This window comes from Symphodus melops (assembly GCF_947650265.1).
Source record: "Symphodus melops genome assembly, chromosome: 1".
NCBI lineage: Eukaryota > Metazoa > Chordata > Actinopteri > Labriformes > Labridae > Symphodus > Symphodus melops.
The window spans coordinates 52,790,334-52,806,309 of NC_136691.1; the positions used below are offsets into that span (position 1 = coordinate 52,790,334).

Genomic DNA, 15,976 nt, shown 5'->3' on the forward strand with positions numbered 1-15,976 from the left:
CATAGTTACTCTGTCTCTTTCCTGAACTATTTCTTTTTTATCTGTTCTCACAGAAACTCTCCCTCTTCAATGGCAACATTGTTTTCATGGACACGGCAGGCTGTTGTGTTATTTCTGAAGGATCCCAGCAGCCACTAGAGAGCGCTGGTGGATCATTTCTCAGGATCATAACACACCAGGCAGGAAGCTGGTGAGGTTAATGTAAGTCCAGAATACTGAATATTGGTTCTCACTCTGATTGACTGTTATTTGTTTACACAAATAAAACTTTCTAAAAATGTCAAAATTTGAACATTATGTTAATGGAATTAGACAGTATGTATTACCTCCGCTGAGGATGAAGCGTGACCTTGATAGGTTTTTTTCATGTGGCTTGTTTTGAGTAAAATGCTGAAACTTGTCAGAATGATGGATAATAATTTAAGTCAGGACTTCCTTTCTTATGCAAAGGACTCTCATCTGTCTTGCATTTGTTCTGTACCACTTCCAAAACCTTTTTCTCATGGGAGCGGGGGTTACGGTCCGGTTCAAAACGAGGAAGTGTAATGAGAAGAGAAAAAAAAAAAGAACAATCGTTTCTTCTTTTAAATGTTGCACACTGGCCTCATTGAAGATTATTATCCAAGAGGACTTCGATGCAGCCATTCATGAGTCAGAAACCCCAAAAAATACAAACAATGGACAGCAGGAATGTTTTGTCAGACCACAGTGTGTTATCTAAACATGATGTGCCAAAAGCTTGTACAGTGACCACTAAAGAAGAAGGCTGCACATTGAATGAGCTAGTTTCATATTTTCAGGACAAACTTAATGCGTCCCAGTTATGAGTCAAAGCTTGATTACTCCTGTCTTTGGGGTAAAACATGTGTTAAATTTCTGGTTGTAAATCCACTCTGATCCTGTATTTGATCATGCTTATAAACCCCTCTGTTTTAGCCCTGCTCAGAACAGGCCGCTTAATTCAATGGCTCGGGAGGCTGTGAAACAGAGTTGCCCTTCTGGGGAAAATAAAATTGGGATCAGAAGGCAGACTCAGAGGGCAAAACAAACACCTGTGGAAGTGTCACCCACCTGGGGGAGGGGTTACTGCCCTTTGTGATGTCACAAAGGGAAAATATCCATACAGCCAGTTTGAGCGCACACTTTAGAGCTGTACAAGCTTGCACAAGTAGAGCTGGCAAAGACAGAGAGGATGGACTTTATTCATCATAGGTGGGTTTGTAGACAGACCAGGTACACATATTAGTGTAAGAGAAACTTGGTAAAGTACATTTTTCATAATATTTTTCCTTTAAGGGCTCAAAAAATTGTTTGTCTGAAGGTGTAATGATCAGTCACAATTTAAAGTTCTTAAAAAGAAAAAAATTGTGTCATTGTAATATAAAGAAAGCTACTAGCAGCCTGAGAAAACACAGCCTTAATAACTCGTTTTAAATACTCACACCTCTGAAAAGGCACATAGCCAATCCAAGTTTAGGATTCTAAGGAGGCCAAACGGTGTCAAAACATGTATAGTATAGGTCAAAAGCAGCAAAGAGATAAGACAAGTCACTTTTTCCACAGGGAAAGATTAAAAAATCTACACATATCGAGGGCCTTAAAGAGACAGTACCTGAAATGGCCTGTGCTATACACAAGCTAATCTGAGATTCTCACAGACACGGAAAGGTGAGATAAAGGAGGAATTTTTACATCTGTAAATCATGAAACAATTTTATATTGTTCAAATATAAACTACAAATGATCATTAAAGTCCCCTGTTTAGAAGATGATGGTTACACCTTTAAATGTTATTTATAGCAATAAGCCAGAGCTCTTTCTACACAATGTTTATTTAGTACAAACTCAGTTTCAATGAACTGGCTCCAGTAACCTGATTGATGCACTTCTTTCTTTGATGCATTGGTTAATGTTGGTGGATACAGACTTTAATAAACTCATTAAAATGGTTTAACTAGCTCATCGGCAGCACGCTTTATTTCTGTGTACTGGCTATAAATCATGGGCGGTGAACATGAGACACTCCATACATTGCAGAAGAGGCTAAGTATAATTGACATACCATAATACGCTCATGGTGTTGGATGAAATACGTCCTGACTGATGCTTTGTCTGCGACTGACAGAAGATTCAATAAGGGTGATTACGTGTGTAAAATGTCAAAAAATCCTGTAACACAGGCTACAACCTCTGTCACTTTTCTAAAGGAGCTGAGTGTAATTAGAATATTATGTTTGTGAGACAATGTTTTAATTGGTACGCCCACTCTGTTCAGGCACAAACCAGTTTTTTTTTTGTTTTTTTTGAGGCGGGCATCCACCAGATTGGTTCCGACATAGACAGAGCTCCATAATTACACTCCTTTATTCAGCAGCACTGGCTGTGCGTCAGAGCAAACGTCACATTAGAGCTGCACATGGGGACAGGACATTAGAGAGAGAGAGAGAGAGAGAGAGAGAGAGAGAGAGAGAGGAGACACTCCTCACAGCTGTGGCATGTTGTCACTGCTCACAGGCAGATGTGCTGTCACCTTCTTTTTCTCACTTACAAGGTGAAAGATGAAGGAGAAGCAGCTTTGTTCTTCCATGGATGTGCAGTGTTACAGACGTCTCTTGTGTCAGAAACACATTCAGTGGTATGAGACGTATAGCGGCACTGTGACTGGTGTGCAGCCTCCACTCTGAAATGACACAGTATTGATTCAGGTCTGTCTTGGCTGGGAGCCCTCTATGATTATGAAATATGGCTGATTGATTTAATAAAGGTGTCGCTTGGTCTAGTACAAGCCGGGTGAAGACTTGATGATTGGTGATGGCACCCTCATGTGACACCTAAGACGTTACATCCAATGTTTAGTGAAAGATTCAACAGCAAGCACAGCTGGCATTCAAAACCAATAGTATAATTTTATATATATACTATTGGTTAAATAAAAACAAAAGGATAGTTTGTAATTTGCAATCATTTCTCACATTGTTGTCCATATAAAGTTAGAAATGTAAAGTTACAACTTTCCTTTAGAATAAAGGCACCTTCACACGTGTTCTTCATTGATTAGCTGTATACAGGTCTACTTATAAAACCCCAGCATAGCAACCTGATGATAATGATGATGATAATGACGACGGCAGGGATGATGATGAGGATAATTATGGCAATTAGAGCCTGTAAATTGATAGACCCTTATATCTCATTTATGGACATAGTGTGAAGCCAGCAAGCAGATAAATGAAATAACCTCTCTGAGGAAAGAGTCAGCTCCACCTCTCCTCTTGGCGTCAGACAAGGACTTACTCAACAGGCCTGAGTAACATGTCACAGAGCGTGCTGGCCTTTCACCCCACCGACTGCACAATTTACAAGAAATCACGCAGCTGTGTCGAGGTGCCCTTGAGCAAGAGACCCCTTTTGCTCTGTACCTGACCCTTTCTGCAAAGCAGAGCAAAGTGGCATTTCCCTAAAGGCAAAGGGGGTCAGAGAGGTATCACTTTGTACGTGATCTGCTCTGATATCCTCATCGTATAGTCTTCATCCCAGCAAGTGCCTGGCTCCTGCACCCTGTCTGTCATTTATTCTGGAGCTGTGTCTTCAACCCAGCCCACACCACCACCATCACTACCACCAACCGTCTCATCTCGTCCACACACTCAGAGAGAGTGAGAGAGTGAACGAACGAGAGAGGGAGAGAGAGGGAGAGAGAGATCCTCCTCGGAACACACCCGACAGTGTCTCAGTGTGATGTTGACTGACTGACTGAGTGACTGACTGGAGATTCTGGAGGAAACACACGGGGAAGTATTCACATCGTCTCTGGTTTTTCACCGTCTTGTCAGTCAGTGTGGTCACAGCTGATGGTTTTCTAACCTCACCGCCTGACTTGACCGCCTCACCCTCGGATCTTTTACTTGATTCTCTCCCTTCCTTGATTGGCTGGACCGAGGCTGATCCCAGCCACCCTGTACCGTGGCCGTGGGGCTGTTCAGCGAGCCATATAGCTGAAGTTGGCACCCGAGATGAGCGCCTGGAGAGCCGGGAGCGGTGCTCTCTTCTCGTCATGGTCGTGGCGGTGCTGCTGGTGGTCGTGGTGGTGGCTGACGATGATCGGGGTGGCTGTGGGCTCGGGGGTTCCCTGGATGTCCTCGGAGGCATGCTCGTCGTCCTGCTCCTGCAGTAGCACCAGGATCTCCTGCGTGGACCCTGTGCGGGGAATCAATGCTTTCCCGGTCCTTCAGCCCGAGGCGGAGATGGAGAACATCACCGACATGTGAGTGTCATAAAAGAGGGAATCATTGGTTCTCCTTTCATCAAATTAGTTTCTGTCATTGCTTTAATTTATTTCAAAACAATTCTCAAATAAAGGAATGTCATCCTTTCCCTCTGCTCAATGTATCTGGAGCTGACAGACAACAGCCAGGCCCGTTTAAGATTTTATCTTTACTTTTTCAGTGAACAGAAATGTAACGCAAATTCACGAGTTAACCCGTTCGGATATTATTCCAAGTCCCTCTGATCGATTCGGCGCTGGTTCGGCTCTGACTCATAATGTGTAACCTACATTGCATAAAAGATTCATTGCCAATATGGGGGCACATCAGTCTTTTCAACGCGAGCTTGGAGAGACAGGTCATTTAAAAATGAAAGCAGCTGCGGCTGATTGACTTTATTCTCACAATTAGCCTTACCAGACAACGTCCAGGCGCGCGCGCACACGCCTGGATTTGTGTGCGTGTGTTTGTGTTTGAGTGTGTTTGTGTGCGCGCGGACAGAGACACGTCGAGAGACACCGCCGTCTAAATATTAGCACAGACACTTCCCAAGATGGCTCATATGAGTATATTCAAATGAACCACAGTCAGTCAGAGAAAAATCGATGTAAGAGTCAACATTTTTGCTTGGATTTGCAAGACAAGTGTAATTCAACATGTCACAAAATCCCAGTGTGCGTTTGAAAAGCTCTTTAATCAACCTTTGATTCCTTTTAACGTCATTTGGCCTTAAAATAAATTGAGCCACTCCATGTCTGAGAGCAATTAAAGAGGAGATTGAAAAAGTCATTGCTGCAGTATCTGTCCTGGCAGATAAACAGCCTTGTTGATAAGGATTTGCTTGAAATGAACTTGGGGAAGAAAGCCTTGGACGCTGTTAAAATGAGCCAGCAGTCTGGTGAAAGACACTGACTGGGTGTTTGGCTAATGTAAAAAGACAAATTACTGATGACCGTGAGACCTTTTAATTGCAAACGACCTTACAAAAAAAAGGGAAAAAAAAGAAAAGAAAAACAGGGAGCTACAGCAGGTTATAGTGTCCCCGTCTGTGGTGACTGGTTGAACATCCTGATTATTTGGACATCTGACTGAAACACAGAGTCTAAAGGGATTTCAATGTCAGTGTAAACTCCTTAAACCGAATAACAAGCAGTTGATTTATCTTTTTTTGTTTTACATAAACGAGTTGTAGAGCAGATAAGACCCAATTAAGTATAAAAGAAAACTTGCCAAAAAATAGCTTGTTACTTAACATCGATCTATGTATTCTAATCGGCAGAATACACCAATACTTATATATACTTACATTTCTAGCATTTATTTAATTCACATTATCTGTAAATTCTCTTCACTTTAGATTCCTGCACTATCTGCTTATTGCACTTCTGGTGAGATGGCACACCTCACTTTGTTACTCCTACGCTTCAATATTTGTAATGACAATAAAGTTGAATCTCATCTGAGTGAATGCCATCTTCAATCAAATTTATATTGTTAATATTTGTGGGTGCTGCCTCCTTAAGATACAACAAAATAGAGGAAAGTACAGTACGTATAGGTAATGCAGTGTGAATGAAATAAAAGCAGGAACATGTAGCAACCTTAGAAACTATCAAAACATACAAGTAGTAATTGTGTATTCAAATAGACACATGGAGGTTACTTCAAGCACTGCTCTTCTCTAGTAGCTAACACAAGCATGCAGAGAAGCGTTCATTATTGCTGCTGAAAAAAAAACAGAGATGGTCTCAGCGTTAGGCGATGATGTCACCATTCACCCAAACTGTCTGCTTGAGAATTTACTGCTTATTTTACACAAACTGTTTCCGCTGACATGAAACCATTTAAAAGGTGATTTATTGCAGATTGGTTTCCTTGCCTCCTTGCCAGAGACGAGTTAAAGTTGTGTGTTGATATTGCTCCGTTAATGCCTCTCTGAAGTGAAAACATTTTCTGTTCAAGACTGAGCTCAAGTTGCTGCTATGGAAACATGAAGGGGTTAAATTGATCAGCATGCTTCTGTGTTTCATCCTCTGAAAAATGCTGACATTCTGGGTCCGCTTCTTTAATTATTAAAGGGTGCATATCAGATTTTTTTTCGTTCCTGTAGAGTTTATTTTTCAGTCAACTTGGCTTTATTTGACGGTAAGGGCAGAGATCAGACAGAAAAAAGGGGGGTACAATGAAGGCAGCGATGTGTGATTACGTGTATATGATATTTGTTGTATGGCGCCTTTCAAGGCCACCTGCTATGAGATATTTGAAGGTTAAGCAGTTGCCTTTAATCTTTGCTGAAAATCATCATCATCAACGAAAAAGTCTTCTTTTTGATTTAAATTCAGAACTGGAAAATTAAAACTTAAGCTAACCACTTACTGTGAAGAACCCATTTTGGAAATCACTGATTCTAATGAGAAACGATTTATTCAGCCGGGGTCTCTGCGTGCCTGCCACATTCAAGCATCATTTAATGACCTTGTGATTTGGCCAAACAACATGTGCAGCAGCAAGGCTGACAAAGAGCTCGGCTGTGACAGTCACAGCTTGTTCCGTCTGAAGGTGAGCCGCTCTCGGACATCTGATCTCAAAGATCTGTTATTTGAAAAGTACACATTGTTTTGCAGAAAACCTGTTCACACAGTAACACTCATTCACTCGAGGGAGTTGCCCACAATCATCTCCTCTCTCGGCTCTTAAACGGGTCGAGTGTCTTGCTCTAGTGCAGCAGAGAGAAAGAGGAGAAGGAGTGAGAGCCTCCTTCTTGATATCTAACAAACTCCAAACTCCCCCTTACAGGTTCATTTATCAGCTGCAGGCCTCCAAGAGTTCATTTTTAATGTTGAGCGCTAATTATATGGGTTTATTATGTTGCTTTGTCTTGTTAGAATGCTTCTGTGTACGCTTCCTCCTCCCTGTTAACAAATGAGCCTCCTGACACACTCTTGTATCTCCTGACAGCTACATCGCTAACCAGAGCGGTTTCTCCTCCATCAACGACAAAGACCTGCACAACTACAAGAATCTCAGGAACCTGTGAGTCTTTCACGGCTAATACACGACATGTATTCTGCAGACAAACACTTTGTTGAGGACATGCATTCAATTGTCTCTTATCGGGATGGTACAAAATATTAATACGACAACACGTCATCGTCCTGATTCGTGTAATCCCATTAATGACACGCTGGTGCCAAGTGCAGATGTTTTAATTTTGAAAGATTTTCCTGCTTATTGACTCACCATGTCACTTCTTTATTACGCCTCAAGGTAGCACTAATAACAAGAATGAGAGTAACGTAAGCCGAAGATAATTTGCCAAAGTTGAAAGTTTAAAGCCTGATAAAAGAAGAATACTTGTTTACATTGAAAGTCTTCAGCTATTCACATGCTGGTCTTTACAAATTATTGATATTTGCAGAATCTCTGTATTTTGGTCTTCTTGTTATTGTGGGCATATAGATGTGTGTGTGTGTGTGTGTGTGTGTGTGTGTATGTTGTTGCTTTCAAACTGCTTGTGATAATGGGGATGTTGCAGGGTGAGTTACTGCGCTCTATTCCTCTGTGTCTCTTTTTTATTTTTTTATTTCTTCATCTCAAACTAAATTGTCTACCAAGCAGCACCAACGTGAGTTGAAACATCATAATGTGTTAAGTGGACGGCTATTTTCCCAGCCAGTGTCCTTTCAGGTAGAGAGATGAATATAAAACGTTGTTATGTTACGCACTGAAAGAGAATAATCTAGTAATGGTGGATGAATCAGGACAAAATAATGAATGCAGGCCAGATGACTGTTCATGCATAAAGTAAGGACACATGTCTCATATATTTAGAAGCTCTCTACAAACAATTATATTTAACAGGAAAAGGTCCAGATGCCAATATTATGACACTATTTGACATCTTTTTACAGTCATTATGTTACAGTCTCTTTTTATATAGTAAACTACAAATCTTTCATATCAGATCAGATGCAGTCAGTCACCGCATTATTATTGTAATTCATAAAAGATAAATATGTGATGTCACAGCCTCGCCTCAGCTGATGAGGCTCACACGCTCTGCAGCACAGAGTAACACACAGACTGTCGGGATATTTAAGGCACTTTGAGCTGTTTCCCCAAAAACTAATAATCTGACTTGGAGGTTTCTGTTTAAAAACAGTGATCTGTTTAATTTCAACCAGCATTTATAAAACCAGCAGCATCTTGTTGAAATAAAAAATGCACAGTTAGCAAAGGACAACACATGAAATATCAATACATATTTGTCAAAATCAACCGAAATCACAAACATACTGTATATCAGGTAGAGCATTTACAGTCAGATCTGTCAGCATCCAAGCCATTTAAAATCACCTCAAAAACACCCAAAGGGAGCAGCTCTTTGATGTTTCTGCACATTCATATCCACACAGTACTTATACAGAAGTACTGTTGTAGTGAAACAATTAACAAAAGCAGAAATAGATCCATAAATACACAAACAGATTCACACATCTACAAAGATCAGCATGCCCACCAAGAGGCAAGTGTGCACGTGTGTGGATCTGTTCATGTTTTAAGGATCTGTGTAGATATTTATGGATCTATTTACACAATGGCAAAGTATAACCACAGCTGTTTTCAGACTTTTATATGAGGAACTATCCACGAGGTGAGTTCCCTGAGAACTACACACCATGGGGAGTTTTTTGTCTTTCGGCTCTCACACCGCCATGAAGCAGGAGCTAAAAAGGTTTGGCTCGGCGAGGTGAAACCGTTAATGAAGAGGAACGGTTCCAATAGTTCCTAGAACTATGAAAAAGTTCCTACGGTGTGAAAACACCTTACGCTACAACAGTAGCTCTGTCGACTTACACTGACAAGATGTTGCTAATGTGTTTGTAGTTCCAGGATTCATTATTAAGGACAATAAGTAAATGTGCTTTTTAAATCCCAGACGTCTTCCTGGAGTTCAGGCTCCTGCTGCTTCAACTATTTGGTTCCTCTTGTTCAAAACAGCATCTGTAGAGTATTTACAAGTGCTAACTAATTCATCAATAATACGGTATAGAAGCTGTGGACTCTGTTAATATCAAAAGGTTTCTCTAACGTTACAGATCTTGAACCTGATTTTTTTGCAGGTGATTTTGATTCCTGAAAACTGTTTGTAATAACTTTATTTTGTTTGTGTGACAGAACGGTAACCAACAGCAGACTGACATACGTATCCAAGCTGGCCTTTCAAAACAACGTCAAGCTGCAGTACCTGTAAGTCTAAACTCAGGGAACAGATTGATGCTTGCTGGTGATAAAACAGCCTCAGTAAGTGTGAGTCTGTTGGGACCGATCTGTTTTGTATGATTTATTGTTGGAGTTAAATGACGATGAAAAGAAGAAAGAAGATCAACGAAACTTGCAACAGCTGAGAGTCTGATGGGAAACGAAGTTCAGTTCAGGTTCAGCCTGAACACTGCTTATAATTGATCTTTCAATCTTGTTAACATAATTAAAGTTTGATACTTATTATACTAATCAGATGTACTTCTTAAGGTTAATTGTCACAGTGCTTGTAGAGGGGAAACTTTAAATGTAAAAAACAATGCAGGCTAATTGATGCGTGTAGAAATGTGCTGCCTGCTGCTCTAACATCAGCCTTATTATTCCTCGTTGTGTTGATATAACACTCTCCCTCGCTGATGTTTTGTTTTACTTTCCAGGAATCTAAAGGATAACAACCTGTCATCGCTGTCCTGGAGGATATTCAGACACCTCAACATCTCTTATCTGTGAGTTCAAAGCAGCCTTCCCCGTCAGTCTGTCCATTTCTGTCTGTCCCTGTCTCTCTCTCTCTCTCTGAGTCACCTGTTGTGTACATCACATTATGTAGATGGACACATAGAGTATATACCACCTTTCATGTCAGCTGTCAGTGTGAAGGAAGGGTAGGGAGAGTCAGGGAGGCATGATTGGTTCATAAAAGTCATACAGAGTGCAGACATTGTTCAAAGTTTGTACATGAGAGCACATGAGTTATTAACTTCTGTCAGGACCTAAATACTTATACTAAATACTTATTATTATTAAATAGAACAATAATAATAATAATAACTAAATTCTTCTTATTATTAAATAGAATAATAATAATAATAATAATAATAATAATAATAATAATAACTAAATACTTATTATTAAATAGAATCTAAACCAAAATCTTAAAAAGTGTATCTGGAGAGAATTACCAACCCTGCCTTTAATTTAACTGAACTATTAGGATTAAGTAGTTTACATCGTTATAGGAATTTTCAGATTTTATGTCCAAGCGTTCATTTTATAAAAAAGTTTACTTTTAATGTGATATTTTATGCTAATGCCATTATTGACATATGCGGCTCCTTCAGTGCTGTGAGCGACAGATTAGCAGAGTAGAGGAGAACGGCTCAGATGACACGTTCCAAACACTTGCAAGAGAGTCATTGATCTTCCCAAAAACTGTGAGTGTCTCCTTCAAACAGACAGAGGAATTTGTTCTGTTTTGGACTGTATCGACCCGAAAGGTCTTTGCAGTTTTATCGACGCGTTAAATGTGCGATTTAGCGGGAGGAAAGGGCCAGACTTCCATACTTTCTTTTTTATAAAAAGTTAATGGTAGGATAAAAAGTAAGTGATGCTTGGCTACTCTCCATTGTTCTTGACAGTTCTTTGCTGTGTGTGTGTGTGTGTGTGTGTGTGTGTGTGTGTGTGTGTGTGTGTGTGTGTGTGTGTGTGTGTGTGTGTGTGTGTGTGTGTGTGTGTGTGTGTGTAGGATCCTGTCAGGGAACCCTCTGCACTGTTCCTGTGAGAACATGTGGATCAAGCTGTGGTTAGGAGAGGAAGCAGACATTCCGGAGCTGCGCTGCATCGAGGATGGAGGAGGCCGCAAGCTGCTGTCCAGACTGACTTTACCTAACTGTGGTAAGGACACACACACACACACACACACACACACACACACACACACACACACACAGTGTGGAGGACTCAGACACGTGTGATGGACGGGCCTGGAAAAGACATTCTCAAGCTGTAACAAAGTGAAAAGTGCTGAAGGGCCTGCAGGAAAAGGGTAATCCTGCTGACTTCCTCTACCTATTTCTTCCTCTAAATATCTGTTACGATTGTGTGTGTGTGTGTGCTCTCGTGTGTTTTGCATGTGTCTCACACATCTGTTTTTTATGTAAGTCCTTTGCTAGCTTAAATCTAGGATACAGGCTTTATGAGTTGTTATGTTATGATATGTTGCTATTACAATTGCAAACATTGTAAGCGTGTTGTCGGTTCCCAGGGGAGGGAGATTTTTAGATTTCAAATCCATGCAAATAAAATAGAAGGAGAGCATTGTATGCATTAACCAAAGCCACTGCAGTAATCACTTATATCTGATATAAGACCTGCTGGTATGTGAACCTTCACCGCCTACAGCAGAGAAGCAGCACACACTGTATTTCATGAACACAGGGCTTTGCTTAGCTCTGTATATTGTAATTTCCCCAGACACTGAGCAGAGGAAAAAAAGCTACCATTTCTTTCACATGAGCAGGCAAACAAATGACCAAATAAACGCAAGGATGCACACTCAGATCTTTGCTTTTAAAGAGGAGGGCTCATATAAGAATTTGGTTTCTGCAGGGTGCTGCTCGAAAGCCGCTGAGTCTAAAAAGTCAGACGTTATTTCCAAGCTGTGGGAATTCTTCTCCTATGAGGCAGACAGAGGAGAGCTACATGTGAGACTAACAGAGGGGTTTTTGTGTATGTCTGTAGGTGTGGTGCGGCCAGTTTAAAAGTCATTATAGAAGCACAAAGATGACACTGAGAGGTGTTCAAACACAGATGACGTCAATGAGTCTTAAAGATGCTGAGTGGAGAAAATCCCCTTCATGTAGCACAGAGAAATGAAGTGTTATAAAGACCATCTGCACTGTGTCCGAGAGCACCGGTGACCTTCTGTCATGAAGTGGATTTCATTTCCTTTTCCTCATAATCATCACGTCATAGTAAGGCATTCTTCCTAGACTTTTGGAGAGCTGCATTAAAATGCTCTCTTTAATGACGGAGGAAAAGGTTTTTTTTGTCCACTTTTTTCATATTAAAGAAGCAGCCACTTTCTTTATTTCATTTGCAATAAATATAAATCGAATGTTTCCATGAATCTAACTGGCTACGAACTAGAAATGTTGACACCTCATACTTTCAATATCTTGTCACAGTGAGCGTCATAATCGTTTTTTATTGCCAAGTACATTTACATATACAAGGAATTTGTCTTGGTGTAAAAAACAGTTAACATGGGAAATGAGGCTCAGTTGGATGTGTGGGGTATGATCCAAAATCAGAGAAGGCGACTTTGTGTACATGATAAATACCTGGATGTATTCTTGATCGGCCTGATTTTGTACGTGTAAGTATGAAACGTGAGCACACAGGTCATATTAAACCGGCCCACAATCCATTCTGAGACTGTCCAATCACAGAGCTCACCAGCCAGCCCATAGGAGCCTAAAATAAAAGTTCAGTGCAAGGAAACTTTGATGCATTCACAGATTTGACCCTGTCACAGGTGCATAGAGTTTTTTTCTTTTTTACATGATGATCAAGCTAACCTCGCTGTCAATCAAACACAGACCACAAACCTTTCTTGGATTAATAAAAGTTTGCAGATAATTGACACCAAACGATTGTTGCTCTTCTACTACTTGTTGTTTTTTGTGTGAATTTCTCTGTCTTGGACGCACTTCGTTTCACTAACAGGCTCATGTTACAGCTTGAGCCATCTGTGAGAGCCTTAGCCTGACCTTCTCTGTGATGCTCTGCAGACAAATCTCTTCACTCTCAGCCTGGAGTTGGAGGTTTTTAGGAGCGCTAATCTGCCTAAAACTGACATTCAGTTATAATTTTGAGCTCCAGTTTGACCAAAGTAAGCGAATGAAACACAGATTGTTTCTGCCTTTGGGGCAATCAAAGCAGTCAGATCTATTTTGTTACTGAAAGGAGAGAATGTGGAGGAATCGTCACATTTCATTGATAACACGAAACACAATAATAGCATTCAGAAAAGCTTCAAAGACCCCAGTTGAAATGTAATTCAATTTTTCTCTTGACATGCAGAAAGACAAATCTCTAAGTATATAACTGATCAGATCATAAATAGCTCAGGGCAGTTGGGACGGACAAACAATAAGTCAGCTAGCAGCAAGCTAACAATGTCATAGATAACTATTGATCGGTCCCCTCTGCCTCCCCTCCATTAGCGGCAGTTATTTTTGGCATTAGCACACTTACAGCAGGGCCCCTGGAGAGGTGGGCGGGGAACCCCCCTGGCAGAGAGAAATATGAGGAGGAGGACATGGAGCAGCAGGGGTGCCAAACGATGCCCCGGGGTGAACAGCGATGCACCAAAAGACCGGCGTGTGCACCGACTGCTGGCCTTTTGCTTTTTCTGTCACGTTTTCTGGCCGTCTTTAGCCTCAGCCTCTCCCAGGCTCTTTCTCACTCTTCACTGGAAAATTCCATGTGTCTGAGTGCTCGCATGTATGACCGTCTGTCTGGACATGACACATGAGGAGGGCACAAAGCAGAGGAAGTGCCCAGTGATGCCCTCAGGCTGACACTGATCCTCCACATATGCCCCTCTCTGTCTGTTTCTCTCTGTGGACTGTTTCCTGCTGCAGCTCCTCTCCCAAAGGCCAGCTGACTGTTGCCACTGCTGAAACTTTACAAAGCTTTAGTGGAAATAACTGCAGTCACATGCTTGTGCAGTTCGTTAACCGAATGATTAAAGCTATGAACGACGTGACATTCACGGATTATGTGAAAGTGTCATTCAGTCTTCAGCCTCTTTTCAAATGACAAAACAGATAAAGCCTAGTGGTTGTGATGCATGCCTCATGCACAAGGGCTTTAGTCCTCTTTGCAGCAGCCGTGAGTTTGAATCTTACCATGGCCCTTTGCTGCATGTCATCCCAACAATTCCTGTATCACTACAGCTGTCCTATCTAATAAAAGTAACAGAAAGTAAAGCCCCAAAAAATAACTTTTAAAAGATGTCCACAGCCATATTCAGACCCTTTAAAAAAGTAATTTCATAGCAGTCATTCAAAATGATACAGCGGTGCATTAGAGTAAGAAAAAGTGAGTAATAAAACAGGACACAAAGGAAACAAAGTAAAACATAATTATGGAAGAGTATAATTGAGGAGTAAGCAGCGGCCTCTTTAGACAATTAGGATATACAGATGTTAAGAGTTTTTTCAGGCTTTGGGCTTTGAAGCATGCAGAATTGCTTTTAACGTATTGTTACACTTCACCTTTCAAAGCATGAAACTCTTTCTGTTGCAAAATTAAATTTTGTAAATGAGATTTTTTCAGAATGAAAAGATGGTTGTTCCCATTTTTGTTCTGAGCTTTCAACTTCACAAAAACAAAACGTCTTCATCTCTGTAAAAAGCCAAACTCGAGGCTTACAAAGGCAACAAAATCTTGACCTCACAATGCTTGACTATTTAGAGTGTGTGGGCTCACATCAGAGCACGGCAGTCTGTCTGATTATCAGTATATTTCTCTCTCTGTCGGTATACCTGGAGTGACTGTCTATCAGGCTTTATGCCCAATTTTCATCCAATTATCATATTCTGTTCTTCTTCTGTTGAGTATATAAGCTCGTCATATATGGGAACATACTCGACAGTAGGTGCAAACCTGCATACCGCTCTGCGTTGCATTACTTTCTGTACTTTTTCTGTGTATGAGTTAAATGTAGGTGCAACACGTAGGCAGGCTCCAGCAGTATGTGGCAGTAAAGAGGCCAGATGGCTCCTCCTGTGTCTGTGGGCAGTAAAGTTATTCAAATGTGAGAATCTCCTATAGAGGCTAAGACAGAGTTACTTCTGAGATAACAAGGAATTAAAAAACAAGCAACAAAAGCTGAAATACTGGACTGTATATCAACACAGGAGCAAGAAAGCCGAGAAAGAAAATCATCTTTTTCCAAAGTGACAAACACATCAGGATCACGTGGTGCTGCCCTGTTGTTTAGCAAAGCCGTTGTAAATCAACAAGTTAGCAGATATTTAAAGAAAAAAAAAATCCTTTTAAAAAGAATCCCTTCGCAAAATCACACTGTTATGGCTGTCATGAGCATAAAAAGTCAACAGCAATGTCCTTGACATGCAAACGTTTTTCTTGCCATTTCATTTTCAAAGTTGTCCCACCAACCCGAAGTCTGACCGAGTCTCGTGCAAAATGGCCAACGTTGGCACCGTGTCTTCATCGTGTTATATGAAGCAGCTGGGACCTATGCTTCCAGTTTGGCGTCTCTGCCTTTTAACAGAGTGGGCAACTTTGTAAATGTGTAAAGAGTGTGAATAGGTTAACATTGGTTTTGAATGCCATTGCACCAATCTCATTTAAACACAAGTAACAGCTTTGCACAATGATGTCAAACGCAGGAGTAACCGGCTCACAGTGTGACCTAACAAGCTTAGAGAAAGCTGCATTTTCAAAAACTACCCGACTACATGTGGACTAGGCATAAGGACTAGACGGCGCTATACCAAGGTTATGTCCATGTGGAGTTCTTTTTAGGGAACATCTCTGCCATTGAACATTAGGAAGGATTCAGGAGGGAAAAAGTTTGAAAGGGAAGAAAATATTTACTGAACTTCTACCTTTTAAGTGGTTTTAAATAACATTTCCTA

The 15,976-nt window shown here is 40.8% G+C and overlaps 1 protein-coding gene across 1 annotated transcript in view; it reads left to right on the forward strand.

Annotated features, from left to right (window-relative positions):
* The first annotated feature begins 3,646 nt into the window (after positions 1-3,646).
* ntrk2a (neurotrophic tyrosine kinase, receptor, type 2a) overlaps positions 3,647-15,976 on the forward strand; it is an 86,757-nt gene continuing 74,427 nt past the window's right edge. Inside the window, exons 1-5 of the mRNA XM_079371057.1 lie at positions 3,647-4,264; positions 7,224-7,298; positions 9,444-9,515; positions 9,965-10,033; positions 11,050-11,198. Coding sequence (XP_079227183.1) covers positions 4,014-4,264; positions 7,224-7,298; positions 9,444-9,515; positions 9,965-10,033; positions 11,050-11,198 — 616 coding nt within the window. The 5' untranslated portion in view covers positions 3,647-4,013. The remainder of the gene's footprint in view (positions 4,265-7,223; positions 7,299-9,443; positions 9,516-9,964; positions 10,034-11,049; positions 11,199-15,976) is intronic.